Below are 17,901 nucleotides of genomic sequence, written 5' to 3'. Positions count from 1 at the left end.
GCAAGCTCTTTCTAGTTCTCTGACCCGACAACACCAATTTAAAGCAACTAAAACACCCGACATCTACCTTGTACTTTGAATTTTTTGCATCTCATACACTTTTTGGAATGTTTTCTATGCAAGGCAGAAGTTTCCCCAGCCATTCATTCTTCACTAAGTGTGGAGAAAGGTATCCAGAAATCACAGCTACCTTTAACAGCATGGAATTAAAAAATTAAGGAGGGTATTTGGGGTTTTTGTTTGGTTTGGTGGAGGTTTTTTGCTGTTGTTTCTTTAGACTTTAGGGATTTCCTTTTGTATTCTTCTCTGCAGTCATGTGAGAGATTAATAAGTAACTGAACCCCAGCAACAGTGGCTAGATGGGGAAAGGAGAAAGCTCATCAGTAACCTAACTTTCATTCAAGTATTAGCAACCATTACCCACGGATTTCTGATTAGCTGCAACCATTCTCACCTTGAAAAACTATTACATGACTTAAGAAGACAGTAGAGAAGGGAAAATTAATCTCAACTTCCATAAATAAAGTTTCATTAAATGCAGAAAAGTGTTTATATAATTAGGTTCAGTACACCCCCAAAGGAGCCTTAATGTGCTTAGTAGTCACACCATGCAGCTAGAAGCTATTTAGCTGAACATACTAATACACTGGGAATGGTGAAATGTGCCAGTACCTCCAAAATAACTGAGCTGGAGCTGAAGAATATGCTTTATAAACATGATTTTGCTCTGAGACTTGGAAAAACAGGGGTTTGCATCCAGAACTAACAGGTGACAGTCAAGAAACCTTCATGGTAACTAAAGCACCACTACTTTCTATAAGATCAGTGGTTAAGTTCTGTGTCTGTGTCTTGCAGCATAAAGGTTCAACACTATCCAAACTAAAGACAAAAATCTGCCATGACCAGCACACCAAGATCCTCAAAAAATTAAATGCATTCATCTTCATGAACTCTTATACTCTGGTTCCAAGTTTGCTTTGTAAAGATTTGTTGATCATTCATGACTGATTAACATTCAAAGACTCCAGCTCTAAATCCCCTCTGGTAAGGCCAGTTTAGTCACAAAACTGGAACAAAACATGAGCTGCAGGACCTTTTGGAAAGATCAAAACTCAGGGAAAAAAATTAAATATCAAGCTTGGGCAAATCACCAACCAGTCCAACTTAGGACTGTTTTACTCTCCCAGGCAGACTGCTTGTCCTGCTTTACTGGTTCAAATTTTGCTCAAAGACAAGCAGTGGAAGAATACTTAACTCAACCCCATGATTCTATTTTCCACACTTAAAAAAAAAAAAAAAAGAAAAAAAAAGAAAAAAAAGGAGAATGTTTCTAAATAAAGCTACTGACAGACCATGGAAAAAGCCTTCATATGTCTGAAAGTTTGGCACATGGAACTTTTTTTTTTTGTTGGATTCCAGAAGCAAGTTACTACTGTGTGCACACACACAGTGTGCCTGCATGCAGGGATACCTGCTTATTTATACACTCTAGATGCCTAGGACATGCCTACACATTAAGCTACTGTGGGAAAACTCTTATGTAGAGATACAGTGGACACACTTGGCATCTGGCATTCATTACACAGCTCCCCAGTGACCATTTCCAGTGTGTTCAGCTCTGGCTAACAAGCTCACAGTCCTGGAACACCCTGTCTGCAGAGCAGCCTTCCCCATGACCTCTCTTTGCAACCCACAGCCACAACTCACTGCAGAGACTGGAAAGCTAAACACCTAACAACACTGATCTTACTAGGATCACCACAAACACTGTGTGCTTAAGGTTCTAGGAGAGCTTATTGCTCTGGAGAACACTTGTCAAATGACGTATCTGGGAAAATCCTGCAAGAAGAACCTTAAACGCAAACTAGTACTGAGCACAGAACACGAGTATTCTTGATAGTACTATAATCTCCAACTGAACATCCTTACAAAAAGATTACTGTGCACCACACACAAAAAAAAAATAAATTGTGAATTGTCTATGGATTTGGTTTAGCTGCAGAAAGTGATATTGGTGTGGAGTGAAAAGCTGCTCAAAAAAATCACACAATGGGACAGAAAACGCATTCCTGGTGCAGAACGTGCAGTAAACGTGCAGCTCACCTACGAGGACACAACTGACGGATGCGGCAATAGTCCATCGGGGAGAGGGAGGGGAAAAAAATATAAGTGAGACATCTTTAAACTCCTCCCACCATCACCACCACCCTCCTTACATGTGCTGCTAACACTTGGATGTTTTCCCCCCTTGCAATGTTTTTCTACATTTCCACATGTTCAGCTGATGTCCACTAGCCTATGACTGTGTTCTCCAGTTTTGAGACAGTATAATAACAGCCAGACCTAATCTAATGATTCAGAAGAAAGGAGACAACTCCTCCATGTAAGGATCAGTTTTAAATTGCCTAGACTGGTTTTAAGAAAAGATCTGTACAGGTGATGCTTCATTTATAGTGCCTTTTGCCCATGTACCTGCCCGTGAACCCAAGAGGTTGTGGATGAGTTTATCCCCAGTGTAGCTCCGCTGAATTCAAAGGAGTTATGACTTCGGACAGTATTCCCTGGCTTGCAATTTTTGACAAACTTTTATTGCTTCATAGTTCACTGTCCTCCTCAGTCCCTGACAGATGTTCATCTCTTAAACTTTCATTGAGCAATTTGGCTTTTACCAACATCAGCCAATATATATTCACTCTTCAAAGTCAGCACAGCAATAAAGCATTATTAAACTTAGGTCTTACCTGGTCTTTTTTAGACTTGTGTGAGGAAGCAACATGAGCCAGATACTGAATGACCTTCTTGGTGTTCTCTGTTTTACCAGCTCCTGATTCACCTCTGTAAAGAAAATCTGCAATTCATTCACAAACAAGATGTAGGGGGACATAGTCATATTTCTAACCCCAAAAGGGCTACAGACATCCTTAGCTGCATTCTGGCCATTGCAGCACCTCCCTCTGAGTCCAGGGAAAAAAGCTGCACTGGCAAGCAGCAGCAGTGTGGCTGTGCTGCAGGTTAGTCTTCCAACAGTTTGCCACTGGGTGCTGGCCCCACCTGCATGCACGGAGGAGGGAAGGCAACAAAGAACTATGCTTTCTAGTCACTTGGATACAAAAGACTGTCAAGTGGCTGAGGAATAATTCAGAGGCTGCTGTAGAGGTAGGGGTGAAAGGCAATGAAGCATTGCAAATGGAACACGCCAATTCCTTAAGCAGGACTGAGGGGCACAGTCACTTTTACTGTGTCTAGAAGGGAAACTGTTGTATCAAGGGAAACTGTTACTCTATCAGCCTCATCAGTATGAATGCACTTCAGCATAACAGCTGCATCAAATCTGAAGGATCACTCCAAGCCTTTTCCACTGACAAAGCTGTATTTCTTTACAAGTTTGAGCACAGGGGCTGTTCAAAACCACTCTTCCTCCAGTCTTACACAAATTATTCTGCAGAAAGAATTATCTATTGGAGGAATCGCAGTGAGATTTTCCTTGACTCTCCGTTATTACCTGATTTTGTAAGCCTATTCCCAGCACTTAAGACAGCCCTTCAACCAAGAATGTAAAAACACAAACTTTGACATGCAGACAAGTTGACAACTGTAAATACTCACGTGCAAAGGATGGACTGATCCTCTCGATCTAAAATAAAATTTAAAAATGTAGTCAGACTAAGACTCTAAATTTCTGACAGAATGAAATCACCACAAAAGACAAAACCAGGAACTAGTAAATTCTGACAAGCATCTTCAGAAACATGGCCAGGTAACCCCTTCTCTGGCAAAAGACCCCAACCTCCAACCATATCCTAAAGTAAAATGGCACCAGAGCAATTTACTTTTCTTCATCCAGAAAATAATCTTTACATTGCAATTTTTCTACAAAGAGTATAAAGTCTCCCACTGAATGTTTCTTTACCAGAGCTACAGTTTGATGTGCATCCACCTCCCCCCTATTATACTGGGCCCATACTGACTTACAAAAGTTATCAGCAGAGCAGTGAAAATGGAAAAGGGAGGGGAGGAAGTGGGACAGCAACTGTTACAAATCCCAAAGTGCCCCAAACTCGCATCAAACAGAGGCTTTCACTCCAAAACAAGTACTGGAAGCTGAGCAAGAAATTTTTGTTACTTATTTTGTACAAAACAGACTTGAAAACTACAACACTGAGCAGCAGCCTACATCCTACACAGCTTATTTGTTTGTGGCACCATCCCCTATTGTACTAACACAGCAGCTGGTAACAGTAGAAACCTTTTCTTTTTCATGTTGACATACCAGCAGACATACTAATGCCTGTGTTCAACTCCCAGCTGTGGATGATATCTTCCCAGTAACAGAACTCACTTCACCCAGCCTATTCACCACTACCTTCTCCCACATCTTTAACCTCCTTCCAGCTTTCACCTATGAGCCCACTTCCTTTGTGCAGTCCTGCAGTCTTTCCACCATGCCTTCATGCCCCAGCTCCTGCACCACTTCTATGTGAACACACTTCTGTGCTTCTGCCTTGGTTTCACCTATCATCCACCCCTCCACCACAGGTCTGCCTGCCTCCCACCAAGCTGCACCCCATTCCTCCTCCACGCCACCAGGAATGAGCTGGAAGCATTGAGCAGACTGAAGAGTGCCTGTGCCTACATCAGAACAGCCCCAGTAGCTTGTAGTTATCACAGGCACAGCAAGACCTGTTCAAACATGGAACAGACAGGCACAGCAAGTCATTCACTGACAGTCCACAACAGCCATTGCGACACTCAGAACACACACTGCCACCAAAATCAAAGTCCCCATTAGGGTTTTTTTTGTTTTCTTTGATTTTAGGTGTCTGTTTTTTACAATCGAGACCAGAGGAGTATCAGATCATCCAGTCTGACCAGCTCAGTAACACAGCAGCAGTTAGAGTTCACTCAGTTATTGCCACTTGTCTTTTTCTACTCCAAGCCCCAATTTTGTACAGGACTGGTATCTAATCTCTAAAGAGAGACAGAAAACAAGCCTCAAACACCCATGAAAATACACAATTCCCTGGATTGCTCTAATTATTTCAACAACCAGTAACCTTTGTCAGTATGTTTATGTGACTGTCTCCACATTTTAGCTACTAGTTCTTTCTATTCCTTTCTCCCATAGCTCAGAAAAACCAAGTGCACTCAGTATTCTTCCCACCAGAGTACTTACACGACATAATTAAGTCACCATTCAAGTTGTTTTGTGCAAGATAAAATGCCGTAATTAGGGAAGGCTTTCTAGTCCGATAGATTTCAAGCACCTGAAACCACTTTCTATACTCCTAAATCTGCTGCAAGTGAATTCAGCATTTCAGTCCCAACATTATGAATTCCATACTCCACAAGAAAAGCCTCCTATAAACTCAGTTTATAAAGAGAGGAGTATATCTAGCCTTTGGACATATTTTCATGGAATAAGGAAAGCTGGTAAATGTACCAAATTTGAGATTCTATCTTTTGTTAAGTTATTCTGAAACCAATAATGGAAGCATTAGGTTCACCTGCTACAAATATGCAAATCCTGCTCTTAAGCTTCTTTACTGGAAACTGATGAGCATAAAAAATGAGAGAAAAATAATCTGGTTTTTCCCTGTTAACACTCAGAACATCACCTGTCATTAGCTGATACTGTGCCCAGAAAGAGCCAATCAGCCCCAAGCCTGGAAAAAAGCAAGCAGAAGAAAATCACCACTCAAATGGTTTATTCCTGGCAAATTCTTAAGCACTGAGAACTAGATACTGCAGCTTTACTTGCATAGCGTATTCATTTTCTCAAGCCCTGAATTTTATTCACTGCATTTGAGAAATATACCCCTTTAGCTGAGGGACAGGTCAAGAGCAGATGTCAGCCAGCTCCACAGGCCCCATGTATTCAAGGTTTCCAGTGGGTCAAGGGCTCAGCAGGCACATACCAGTTCTCTGCATGACTGGGCACCTTGAGGGTGGATCAGGGGAATAACTAATGACTCCTTTATGGATTGCCTCAGGAAATGTATTCTTCCCTAGTGCAACACCTGGGCACAACTCTATCACACAGCAGCTATGTGAAAGGACAAGACTGTGCCTCTGAATAACATCTGACTTTTCAAAGCTTGACTATAAACAAGAAGTCCACTTCTCCAGGAACAGATTCAGGCTCTACTAAGGCCCTTCTAAGAAGTCACTTGAGAGAAAGAAAAAAGTCTTGAAAAAAGATAACCATAAGGAAAGTGCTCTTTTTTGCTGGTAGCCAGCTCTCTGATCTTGGAATTATGAGCTGGGGCTTCTCAAACAGGCAGTGGAGTCCCAAGCACTTTACTAGCACATGCCTTCCCATTCCCTCTCCTACAAACAATCCTTAATTCAGCAAAAAAATACTGGTAAGCAGACAGATAAACTGACTGCCCAACAGAAAAAGAGATAATCCACAATAGGTAGTACTAAGAAGCTCTTTGGCACTGAACACTTCTTGATCATGCCAAGCTTTCTCATACTTGGTTGAGTAGTTCTTTCAACAGCACCCAGAGTGACCCTAGGATGTCCCAAAGGGGCAAACACAGGACTTTTCCCCACCTTAATGCAGGGCAAGGTGTCGAAAGGTGTTCAGGCAGGAAGAGTCACAGACAGTGCTCACAGTCCTCCTGGCACTAAACTTTCCTCCCCCAGCATACTTTCCCGGTGGCCAGCTGCAGCTGCCTTAGTCACCTCTACTTTTAGTCAGAAGGAACGTACCTGCGAGTGCAGGCAAGTCACCCGGAGCACGCAGACACTGCCATAAAAGGCAACATTCCTGTTTGCAATCCGGGGGAAATTCTTTCCCAGGACTGCAAAGAAGCAGTTATTGGGATAGCTGGAATTCTTCTAATTGTGTACAGACAGACATCTCAATGTGTTGAGCAACAGGAAACTGGAGCCGACCAAAAGGCCAAAGAGCTAACGCACACAAAGCATAACTCTTAGATACACTTCCAATTAAGAATTGCTTTAAATGCCAATATTCCTTCTTCATACATTAATGACTTGTGCCTTCACAAATCAGAGTTCAGTTGTCCAGGCAGGAGGTCACCTCCACCCCTCCTTTTATTTTTAAGGCCCATTCACCAGGGGTGTACGGCACAAGTTCAGTCAGCACTTGTCTGTACTTCACTGTCAGTTGTGCAAGCAACCTACTCAGCAAAAGAGAATGTGCTGGGTACTATAAATTCAGTTGCTTATAATAACACAATCAAGAAATGCCTGATTAAAAGAAATCTGCATCTGCTTTTCAATCCTAAACAGAGTAACTTATTAAAAACAATCCAGAATAACAACTCATTAGTTAATTATAGCAACAGCTCTGTATTTCAAACCAGCTGGCAAGGGAAGCTTTTATCAAGGCTCTTGTTTAGTTCTCATCACCATAGTATTCAAGTGATCATAAGCAGCAGCAGCCTCAAGCATCCAGAAATTCAGGAAGTAAAACATCCTTCGAATTTAAACTATACAGCAGTATGGTAGAATAAGATTAGAAGATTAATTTTATTATGAAAAAAACCCATAATATCTAACTAACTCTTGACTTTCTTTAGTCCAAGAACAAAAGACTGCATTTTAGACTGTTTCCAGGACCTTCAGCATACATTAAAAACTTAATTAATCCAAAATTTGTTTTCATAAGAGAGACAGCTTGTACACAGAAAATCCCCAGCCAAATATTCTGCTGCAAAACAACAAATCTGAATGAATGGTGAACTGCTGTGGTCGAATATATTGCCATAACTGATAAATTAATACAGCTCCAAAGTCCTGACTTTTGTTTTTAGATGTTTTGGCATTGAAAAAGAAAAAGGTGGGGAGGCTAGAAGAGAATGTGCAATTTAAGCTCCACATCTCAGTTACAGAACATTCTACCAGGCCTTTATCACCCACTTCCTCTGCATGAGTGACTCGTTTCAAGTTTGTTCATCTCCATAAAAGGAGAAGTAATATAGCATTCACACAATGGTGACATCATCTCTCCAGCTAGGAGGAAGTGGAGCTGAAAGGCAAAGGCTTGGCTTGCAGTCCTCTGCCTATAGCTGACTCATTACGGCCAAAAGCTTAACCGTAGCTCCATGGTACCACCCACCTCCCAACCACAGTGTCTGGCAGCTCGGAGCAGCCTGGCCCTCCGTGCTCCCCCAGCATCCCAGGGAACGCCTCTAGCCTGGCTGACCAACCTAGAGAGCTGACCTAAAGCAAGGATGAGTCTTTAACGCGTGTAAGAGCTCCAGCCATGCAGTGCTTTCAGCCTCCCCAAACTTCTCTCCCAACATCTACACTTTACAACCCATGTCCTCTCCTCAGGGCTCCTACCACAGGAGGAGCCTCAGGCACCTGACACACTGTGCTACACAGAACAACCCCACCGGCATCAAATCTAATCAAATATACTCACTGTGGTGCTTTAACCTACATGCTGGTTTGAGTAGGATCAAAAAAACACTCCAGGGGAGCACCAGAGCAGAGCCTGAGAGCCTGTTTTTGCATTATCATTTAAGGAATGCATTATAAAGAAGTTTCCAAATGCTAATCAACTAGCATTGAGTACAAAAAGAAAGAAATCAAATGAAGAACAAACATAGCATATCCAAGACAGCTTTCAACAATAGAACTTCTAGATGGAAAAACAAAAAAGGAGAAAAAAATGCCTTGAGTTGGCAGCAACACTGCAGTGCCAAGACTCAGCTCTGCACTAGCTGAAGTTTGAGGGCAGACATGAGGAGAAAAGTAAGTTTCATTTAAAAAAATGAAATATATCCTACTGGGTCAAATGCAAATATTTATTCCCCCAAGACACTTCTGGACTAGAGCCCATACCCCTTTCTCTAGCGCTTCTCCGTTGAATCTGGAGCTAGCAGAAAACAAGTTAGGCTGTAATTTTAGGTTACACAAATGTTTATCAAGTTCTAACAGAAAAGAAAAACTGGTATATAGCCTGCAAAAGCTCAGGCAGCTCCTGATACTAGAACAGTGAGTGCAGGGAGACTGACAGCAGGGGCTGAACCATTACAGAAGTGGCTGCCAGAGAGCTCCTTGCTCTGGTTTATAGGAATGAAGAAAAAGGGTGTGGTAACGACTAAAAAACAAGTGGGCAACGGACTCATTTTAGCTCCTTGTTCTGTTGAAAACCACATTTTGAGACACAGATTTTGAGAGCTGCATTTAGAAATCTCGAGTAATTCAAAGCATGTAAAACATTTCTTAAGAAAAATCAGGAACTATGCACATCCTTTCTTGTCATTTGCATCCAAACACCAACAAAATGAACAACCTCTGAAATTAGTACCCAAATTTAATGTTGCCCTTTGCATCAGAAATTTGGACAAATCTTTGAAACAAACTGGTGAAACCACAGGCTATATTCTTCTGGGTTTTGTGGAAACAGAACTTGACCTTTACATGCAACTTGGAAAGCGACATCTGTGCCTCTACATCATCTGAGCAGCTCTGCATTGGTAAACTCACAGGGAATACTGTGTAGAAAATAAAGATGCACTTTGGGACATTATACAGTGCAGCAGAGCAGACCAATGCAAACAAAGAAGCAAGCTGAGAAATGACTCAGCAGCAAGGATGGTAAAACAGAAGTGTTCTGGTAGCTTGGAAACTTAAATATGCAAACATTTAAGAATGACAAGTAAAATACTTGACAGTCAATATTCTGTAGAAGCAGATGTAGAGAACTAACCGTCTCTTGTGAAAATCACAACTGGTCCCAAGGTGCACGTGAGGATCTACAGCAGCAAGTGATTCATCTTACAACACCTAACACTGTGTTTCCTTTCTTAATTTAACAAGGTCACTAAAAAATCATGGAGTCACGGTGCTCCAGAATTCAAACATGAAACCCAGAGACTACCTAACTCCCAGGTGAACAGCAGCAAGATGCTTGGCTGGACAGGCTTTTCTGCAGACTAAGTCATCAAGGTCAAGGTGGGTTTAATCACTGCACAATGATTTTCAGAGTTTTGCTAGGTGAAACATTAGGAGCCCTACAATATTATGCAGAGAAACTAGATAAGAAAAGAGATGGAGTACGCTGTGCTGCCTATTCCCTCTCCTACCTCTCTTAGATGAGCAGGTTGAGCTTTTTGGAGCAGAATAACCATACTGACCTAACCTATTACAGAAGTTTCAGACACTGGTGTTAAAGCAGACACCTTGCTCCAGATACCAATGAAATTTCTAGCTTCTATCATTACTTGACACAGAAAATTCCCAGCATGTGTCCCAAATAGGCAAACAGGTGCTGTTTAACAGCTTTAAAACATGTTTTTCTAAATCGAGCCCCTGGAGACTATGAATTGAGGTAAAGAATGTACCTCTTCAGTGTACATCTGCTGCATTAGAATAATGATTTGTTTGCTCAAGACACTACTCCACTTGCAGGCACTGTGCTCCAACCATCAGCACCAGAAGAGTAATTCTGAAAGCAGACCTGAGGCTTCTGACATCCAAGTTACCCAGGGAACAGAAACATTAAGACAAACAGTTGTTTTCTCTGAAAGCAAAAATGTTACACTTGTTTTCAGACTTCTGCTCTTGAAGCACAGGAAGTCTCTCCAAATATCATGCAGCAAAATAATCTTTTCATCTCATTTCTTAGTGTCAAAGTCTTGGGTCAGAGAAAAGAGGGGGGGAAAAAACTCCAGCAACAATCAGCCTACTTTGAACATGTCCTCCACAATTTTTATTGCTTCATAAAGTACTTCTGGTGAAACTTAACAAAAAACAATATAATCTCTTAGAATGTGTAAGTGCTACATGACACTTTTGTTATGAAGTAACCAGCAGACACAAAAAGAGGACCAAACTCACCCACAGTGCATCAGCACAGATGCCTGAAAAGGGTTAAATAGTTTCTGGATTAGCAGAGGTTGGAACAAAGTTCCCATCTTCCTCTCCCTTCCCAATTCCTTTCCAGATGAGCCCTCCCTTTGAAAGCCCTGACTATTCCAATACCAGAAATTGACAGAAAACAAAAAAGAAATAAAGAACCTGAGTCCAAATCAATTAACACGCAAAACTTTCTCACTGTCAGCTTAAGAGATAACTATACCCTGTGCTGACATAAGTCAGACTCAACAGCTTGCTAGACTTCTCCAGGCCATGAAGGATTCCCAGTCTTCAGGGCTCTGAAAGTAACCTAGGGAAGGCAGCCTAATCCTAAATGCCTCTGGCTCATGTGGAGCACTCGACCCTTTCATCTTCTATTCTCTGCAGAGATTCCTGCCATACCACTGGCTGCTGCACCAAGCCTCCCCCACCGCTGAGCAAACCCCAGAAAGTGCAACAGGAATGTTGCTTTCCATCGCCCTAGAGGCTAACCAGGACCAGTGAGAGACTGCAACATGGTCACTCCCGGTAGCAGACATTGGAATGCTACTGTTACTCTTTGCAACAAGGAAATAAGGCAGTAAATAATCCTCAAACGATCTTGCCAGCACACATAGGCACGTGTGAGGCCACACATCATTCCAAAAAGTCAGCAAAGAGGTATCTCAAACTAGGCAAAGAAGAGCTGGGGTAAACCTCTAGACTGTCAGTACTGCTGAGAATACCGCATAGCTAGAATTGTTCTGGGAAAGGTAAACATCCCAGCAGAGCTCATAGCAACTTTCCTGTGCTGGGAAAACAGAGGCAGGGCTGCCATTCCTCAGCTTTGTACAACAAAGTGAGTAAAGTCGGGGATTTCTGAGTTTTAGACATCACTCAAGCAGTGATCTGACTGAGACATCTTCTCTTTTCAACAGGCAAGAAAATACCCATGTAGGTTAATCACTAGCTCTAAACCACCATCAGACCAGGAAAGGTCACCTGCCCCTTGTTGCAGAATTGCAGCAGTTTGGATATTCTCTGCCACATACTGCTAAACCTGGCAGCGATCACAGAATCATAGAATCAACCAGGTTGGAAAAGACCTCCAATACCATCAGGTCCAACCCTACCGTGGTTACTAGACCATGGCACTAAGTGCCACATCCAGTCTCATCTTGAAAGCCTCCAGGGATGGTGAATCCACCACCTCCCTGGGCAGCACATTCCAATGCCTGATCACTCTCTGTAAAAAACATGAAGGACAAGACACAGGCACATGCAGTTGAACTCTTGATGAACTCTCAATGGTTGAACTCTTATCTATAAGGGAAAAAGACTTCTTCCATCTCGTTACAACAACGCCAAAGAAACTGCTTCTGAGTCTATGTAGGACAGATTTCATTTTAGGGAGCAGTAACTTTGGTACAGTGAAGTCAATAGCTTAAGAAAAATACATGTTAGTACTTGAGCTGACAAGGAGTGGGCAAGGGAGAAAAGGAAGTACTAAAGGAAGGCAAACTGTGAGGAGGTTTACAGACAGCATTCTGCCACCTATAGTATAGGCAGAGCATCTGTTCTCATCCTTCATGGCAGATTCTCTGAGGGAAGGGAGGTCCTACACAGGTCCAGGTTCACAGTTCTTCCCTTCTGGATACAGCACTCATTTCAGAGTGACACACCAGCATTGTAAGCTGTGTTACTTCAAGACCTGCCACATCTTCAACACATTGCCATCAATACCCAGCAGCATGTCTGTCTGCTCTCCCCTCTCCACCTCAGGCTTTACACATACAGCTTAACTGATCCATCAGTTTAGCTCAGCCCTCTGCTCTGCTCTGCATGGCACCGTGCTTTAGCAACCTTTATCAGCCTTCTCCACAGACTATGTTATAATGTGGGTTTGAAGCCACTAACAGGTAAGTGGATGAAGATTTTCTTGCTTCCTTAACACTCTGGGAACCTATATTATCATAGTTCTCCTATGCTTGGAAATGCAAGTGGTAGTGAGCGCGGGTGAAAAACAGAACTCTAAATCTGAGTCTAATGAGAATTTTAAAGCGTGATTTTATTACATCTGGCCTTTGTTCAAAAATGTGAGGCTAATGACAAGACCTAGGAGACAAAACACCTTAATCATTGCTAGTCATCAAAAAATAAACACATTCACACAAATCACGCCAAATCAAACTGTCCTTTACACCCTGCAAACCTTAAAGTATGTCTCTTCACATAACCCAGCTACAAACAGGAAGAAAAGCACAAAATACCTCCACACCTGATCACTCTTCCAGGCATCCCAAACAAGCAGTGACTCTGTGAAAGACCTCTCAGAATGAGGGATATGCACAGGACATTCAGAGCTCCATATTTAGAAGTCCTCAAGTGACAAACAAGCAGCAGATAATATGTATGGTTCTCTACTTCTCAGCTATATAGATGTGGGTGAAACAGCCTGTTTGCTTTCTTTTATTCCATGGAAAGCCAACAGATGTATTTAATACTTCCTGACAGTAAGCTGCATTCTTAACAGAATGAGAATGCAACCAAACAACTCTTGACCAGTAAAGCTAGCACTGACCATCACACTTCAAAATAAAGGTTACATTAAGCGTGTTTTACCCAACCAAATCGTACAACTGGATTTTAAGTTGGCTTTTGTTAAAAGGCTCTATCAAACACTACACCTACCTGCCCACCTACAGCTATCTCAATACATAGGCTCATCACTGAGAGGGAAAATTCAGTACCTCAGTTCTCCATGCCTGTTTCTCTGAACCCCATGCATCCACACCAGCCTGTTCTTTATGTCACATTTAGCTCCCACCAGATCTTTGTGAGGTTCTACAATCCATTAGAGCAGGAGAAAGTTATTCACCTGCACACAAAAGCTGGTTCCAAGTAGGTGTCAGGTGTCTGTAAGCAAGGACAGATGGGGCAACAATGCCCTCTGATAGGAGTGAGTGCTTCTCCCACAGTGTTTTGTCTGCAACCTTGATTTGTGATTTCAACAAGAGTCATTATCTCAGTCAGCACTCACCTTGCATCATACTCCTGTAGGCTGTGTCTGTGATGGCATAGATATGAGGGGGCATCTCATGTCTCTTTTTGCCTTTGTACATCTCCACTATTTCTTCTGAGTATATGGGCAGGTTCTTGTAAGGATTGATTACCACACAGAACAGGCCTGAGTAGGTCTGCAAAGAAAACATCACAGCAAATAAAGACAGGAATTAAAAATGGATCATACATATTTTAACAGTATATTACTTGGCAAAGCAAACCAACTAACCAGTGCTTTTTTAAGTACTTCTTCCAGTGATGCCATGTGGGATGTTTCCCATTAAGCAATACTGGAATCTGAGCAACAGCTAAAGTCGTATCAGCTGGACCAGTACTCAACTTTTCCAAGTATGCACAGAGCATCAACTGACACATTAGTCACCCTGATACCGCTGGGCTGCTCCCTGGGTAATTAACAGTCCACTAGGACTGGCCTGTCTTCTTCAAAGTTCCTGTATTCAGCTCAAGTATCACTTCAGGGTAGGTGCTCAGCTCTTAGAAACATACATTTCGTTATGTTCTACCTCATGTTTGCTATGAATTTATCTAGTAATTGATCAGCACAATAAAACTTCAAGTCAAAATAGTTACTAAAGGAAAAATAAGACCAGTGTACTGTTGAGAGGTTTTCAAGACTACTGGACTAGGCTGAATACAGATCTGGCTGGGAAGCTGGATTAGATGACCTCCTGAAGTCTCTTCCAGGCTGAACACTTCCATAATTTATAATGTAATGAGAACTAGATTTGAACTGTAAGGTCAGTAATGTAGTATAGAGAGAGTTTTGAACCAATCAATACAGAAAACAATTTTAAAGTATTCCATGCTCTGTCAGCAACATTTGCCAAAGTTTACTTCTAAGTAATTTCAAATGGTTAATTCACTGTTTTATGGCAGCAAATCTTGATTTCTCCATTGGTTTCCACTGGCTTAAATTCTACACTTCTAATGGAATACAATTGACAAAATACTTCCAGTGAAAATATTAAACTTCTTTTTAAAAAGAAAACAACCAAAACTAAACCAAACTTTGAGATCTGAATACCTAGGGGAAAAAAAGGCAAATGAAGTTTTTACTTGCAACGGGAATAGCAGGAGCAGAGGATTCTCAGATATTTCCTAGGTATTTTAAGAATAGCATTCCAAGCCTTGCTTCTGGGGTTTAGAGCTATTCTAGCTCCCTGTCAACTTCAGATGCAGCTGTTTGAAACATCTGGAGATGAGCAGCTTTCTACAGCAACTTGCAGTGCTACCAGAAGAAAATACATTTGGCATTGATTTCTATTGCCAACGTTTCTTCTACTGTTTGCTCAGTGAGCAACGAGTGCTTTGGAGAGGCAAAGAGTTCTCCACAAGAGTGCAGAGAGTACTTAATCAGATTTAGCTCCTTAGCTAGATAAAGGTAAGGATTAGACTGTAGTGATCAGAAGGGCAAAAATAGCTTCCACTACACACAGTTTATGGTCTTATATCCAAGTTTTCCACATGCTGGCTTAATTAGTCTACTCTTAAATGCAGAGACTCAGAGAGTTTTTTCCCCATGTCTTCCAGAAAGCAAGTTTTTTTGTAGAGGTTCCTTTTCCATATCCCAGTATAAATTATCAGGATATGTTTCCAGACCTAGTCCTTTTTTTTCCCCCTCCTCCTTTTTTTTTTTCATTTTTTTTTTCAAATACTTGAGGAGTATTTGAAGAGCTTACAGAAAACACTACATCTCTTTCCAGCTACGAAAGTTGGCTAGAAACCTTTTGGCATAGTACTTCTATAGTTCCAGGAAGCTAAGCTTCCATGAGACATTCTAGTCAGGTTAGGTTTCAGGTAGTGCTTGAAGGGAACAGTTTAAAGAGTCTACGGAAACCAACTTTACAACGTTAGTCCCTTTTGCCTCAGACTGAGCTCTCTGTCAAGTCAGACAGTACTTGTACAGCACAGGACATAAGCTGAAAGTCTGGGTCATGCTCTCTTGACCTTTGACCACACCAGTAGAAGACAGAGGAGGACCAAGAGAGAGAAAGGAGTAAAGCTCCAGAGCAGCATGTTCACAGCACATGCAATACAAGTTCACAAGGAACACAGAGTTTTCTTGTCTGTGTTTGTGTGACTCTTTATGGCTGTGTTTGCTGGCAAATTAGAACTGTCACTTTGCAAGCAAGAATAGTGCAAAGGTCTAAAGAAATCTGACAGATGAGAGCAGCAGTTTAGAAAACAGAAGACATTAATTTCACTTAAGAGTGATGAAGCCGTGAAGCAAGTATGCAGGAAGAAGACATCACCCTCTTCCAGCATCCTGGCTGCTGGGAGAAATACCTAAAGGAAGTTTCCATGCAGTATAATGATCTCGGACGTGTGAGGTGATATTTTTGCCTAATAAAGAGAGGCAACTAAACATGGCTGGGATAGGCAACAGAGTGAGACTACCATGTCACAACTGCTGGTCAAGCCCACTGACAGTTTTATATAGGAAGCAAATTGAGTTGTATTGAGCAGAAGCTGCCAGCCATACCACTGGCAAGACAAGAGTCATCTTCATGTTCCTGAAGCACAAATGAAAACTTACATGCATAAATCCCTGAACTGAACCCAAAGTTCCAATTGCAAGGCTCATCTATTATAAGCAGAGCTGGCTTGGATGTCTGTACTTCATCTCAAACATTACTATCTCAAAATAGAATTCTGGCATTACCTTTCACGAACTATTTCAAGTGACACACAGGCCAAACTGGAACTAGTTTTATTTTTCTAACTGCTAAACTAGCTCTGAAGAGTTGCAAGGACCAGCTGCAGCATGGCACAAAGCTGACAGCATCAGAAAGTTTCTTTTCCAGCAACTGTTAACTTCAATAAAATAACTGGAACACGTAAGGTTGAGTTTTGAGTTTCACATCGAGTACAGAAAAGGCAGTTCAGATAAGCAACATAAAAGGTGAAAATGCTTTTTTGATCAAGGATTCTGAATAGAAAGGGTTAATATCAAAGCAAATCTGTTAGCAAGTCACCTCAGTGCAGAACCAATCCACATATGGAAATAGCAAATTAGTGTCAGACTTGAGCTCTTAATTCTTGAAAAGTTTGACACTCCCTGCTCAAAATTTGTCTGCACTAGCAATGAGATTCCTCTCTTGCTTTTACAGCATGGATAGATAGGAAAATGAAGCAAAAAAAAAAAGATAACTGATTAAAACTCACAGTCCTGCTGGCAAATAAAGGACAAGAGCCGAACTAAATTATGCTATGATCTTTCCAGAGACATTTCTGCTAGAGATGCATTGTGTGTACTCCCTTTCTTCAAGGGGATTAATGATCAACTAACAGCCACTCCAATGAAAGTATTTGAAGCCTTGGCAGTAATCTCCTGACTTGCTGAGAACTGCTGACAGGTGAGATCAGTCCGTTTCACAAGTGTGCAGAAATGCAGTTCTGGCAAGACTAAGATTCTGTAACACAGAATTACTAGACTAGGTTTACTTGGGTGAAGGGTGTGGGGATTTTTTAATACTTCTTACAATCCAATTAGAATTAAGTTTACTACAGTCACAGAGTATATCTGAAATTCCAGAGGATTTCTTGCAAGATATGCGAAACAGCACACTGCACAGTGTGCAACAGACTGAGATACTGCTGAACTATTTTCAACAACCTGTTACATAACCTAGCAATGTTTCCTGTTTTAAAAGTGTTACACATGATCTTGCACATCCTATTGCATCTCAATACCAAGCCTTTTCCCTCTGAGAACAGATCTTTACCAATAGTAGAAGGAGTTGTTAACCTCACAGAATAATTAGCTGCATCAACCTCCAATCACATTAGCTTTCAAATTTGGACATCAGATGGTAGGAGTCAGACTAAATTTATACCAGCTTTGCATCCTGCATACATTCTCTGATAATTTCTGCAGGTTGTCTCTATGCCTTCACACCACTCTGGAAGAGCAGCAGACACAGCATTAGCCAAGCACAAGTTTCTCACTTGTGTTCATGCTACTCAACTTAGAAGGCAACAGCTCACAAAGATTCTCAC

The 17,901-nt window shown here is 41.6% G+C and overlaps 1 protein-coding gene across 1 annotated transcript in view; it reads right to left on the bottom strand.

Moving 5' to 3' along the window:
- LOC103799055 (myosin-9-like) overlaps positions 1–17,901 on the bottom strand; it is a 33,026-nt gene that overhangs the window by 13,422 nt on the left and 1,703 nt on the right. Inside the window, exons 2-4 of the mRNA XM_009071346.1 lie at positions 13,859–14,015; positions 3,607–3,634; positions 2,742–2,835 (exon numbers count right to left, since the gene is read on the bottom strand). Of these exons, the coding sequence (XP_009069594.1) occupies positions 2,742–2,835; positions 3,607–3,634; positions 13,859–14,015 (279 nt within the window). The remainder of the gene's footprint in view (positions 1–2,741; positions 2,836–3,606; positions 3,635–13,858; positions 14,016–17,901) is intronic.

The sequence above is a fragment of the Acanthisitta chloris genome, unplaced genomic scaffold, assembly GCF_000695815.1.
Source record: "Acanthisitta chloris isolate BGI_N310 unplaced genomic scaffold, ASM69581v1 scaffold14813, whole genome shotgun sequence".
Taxonomy (NCBI): Eukaryota; Metazoa; Chordata; class Aves; order Passeriformes; family Acanthisittidae; genus Acanthisitta; species Acanthisitta chloris.
This window is presented reverse-complemented; position numbering and strand designations above follow the sequence as displayed.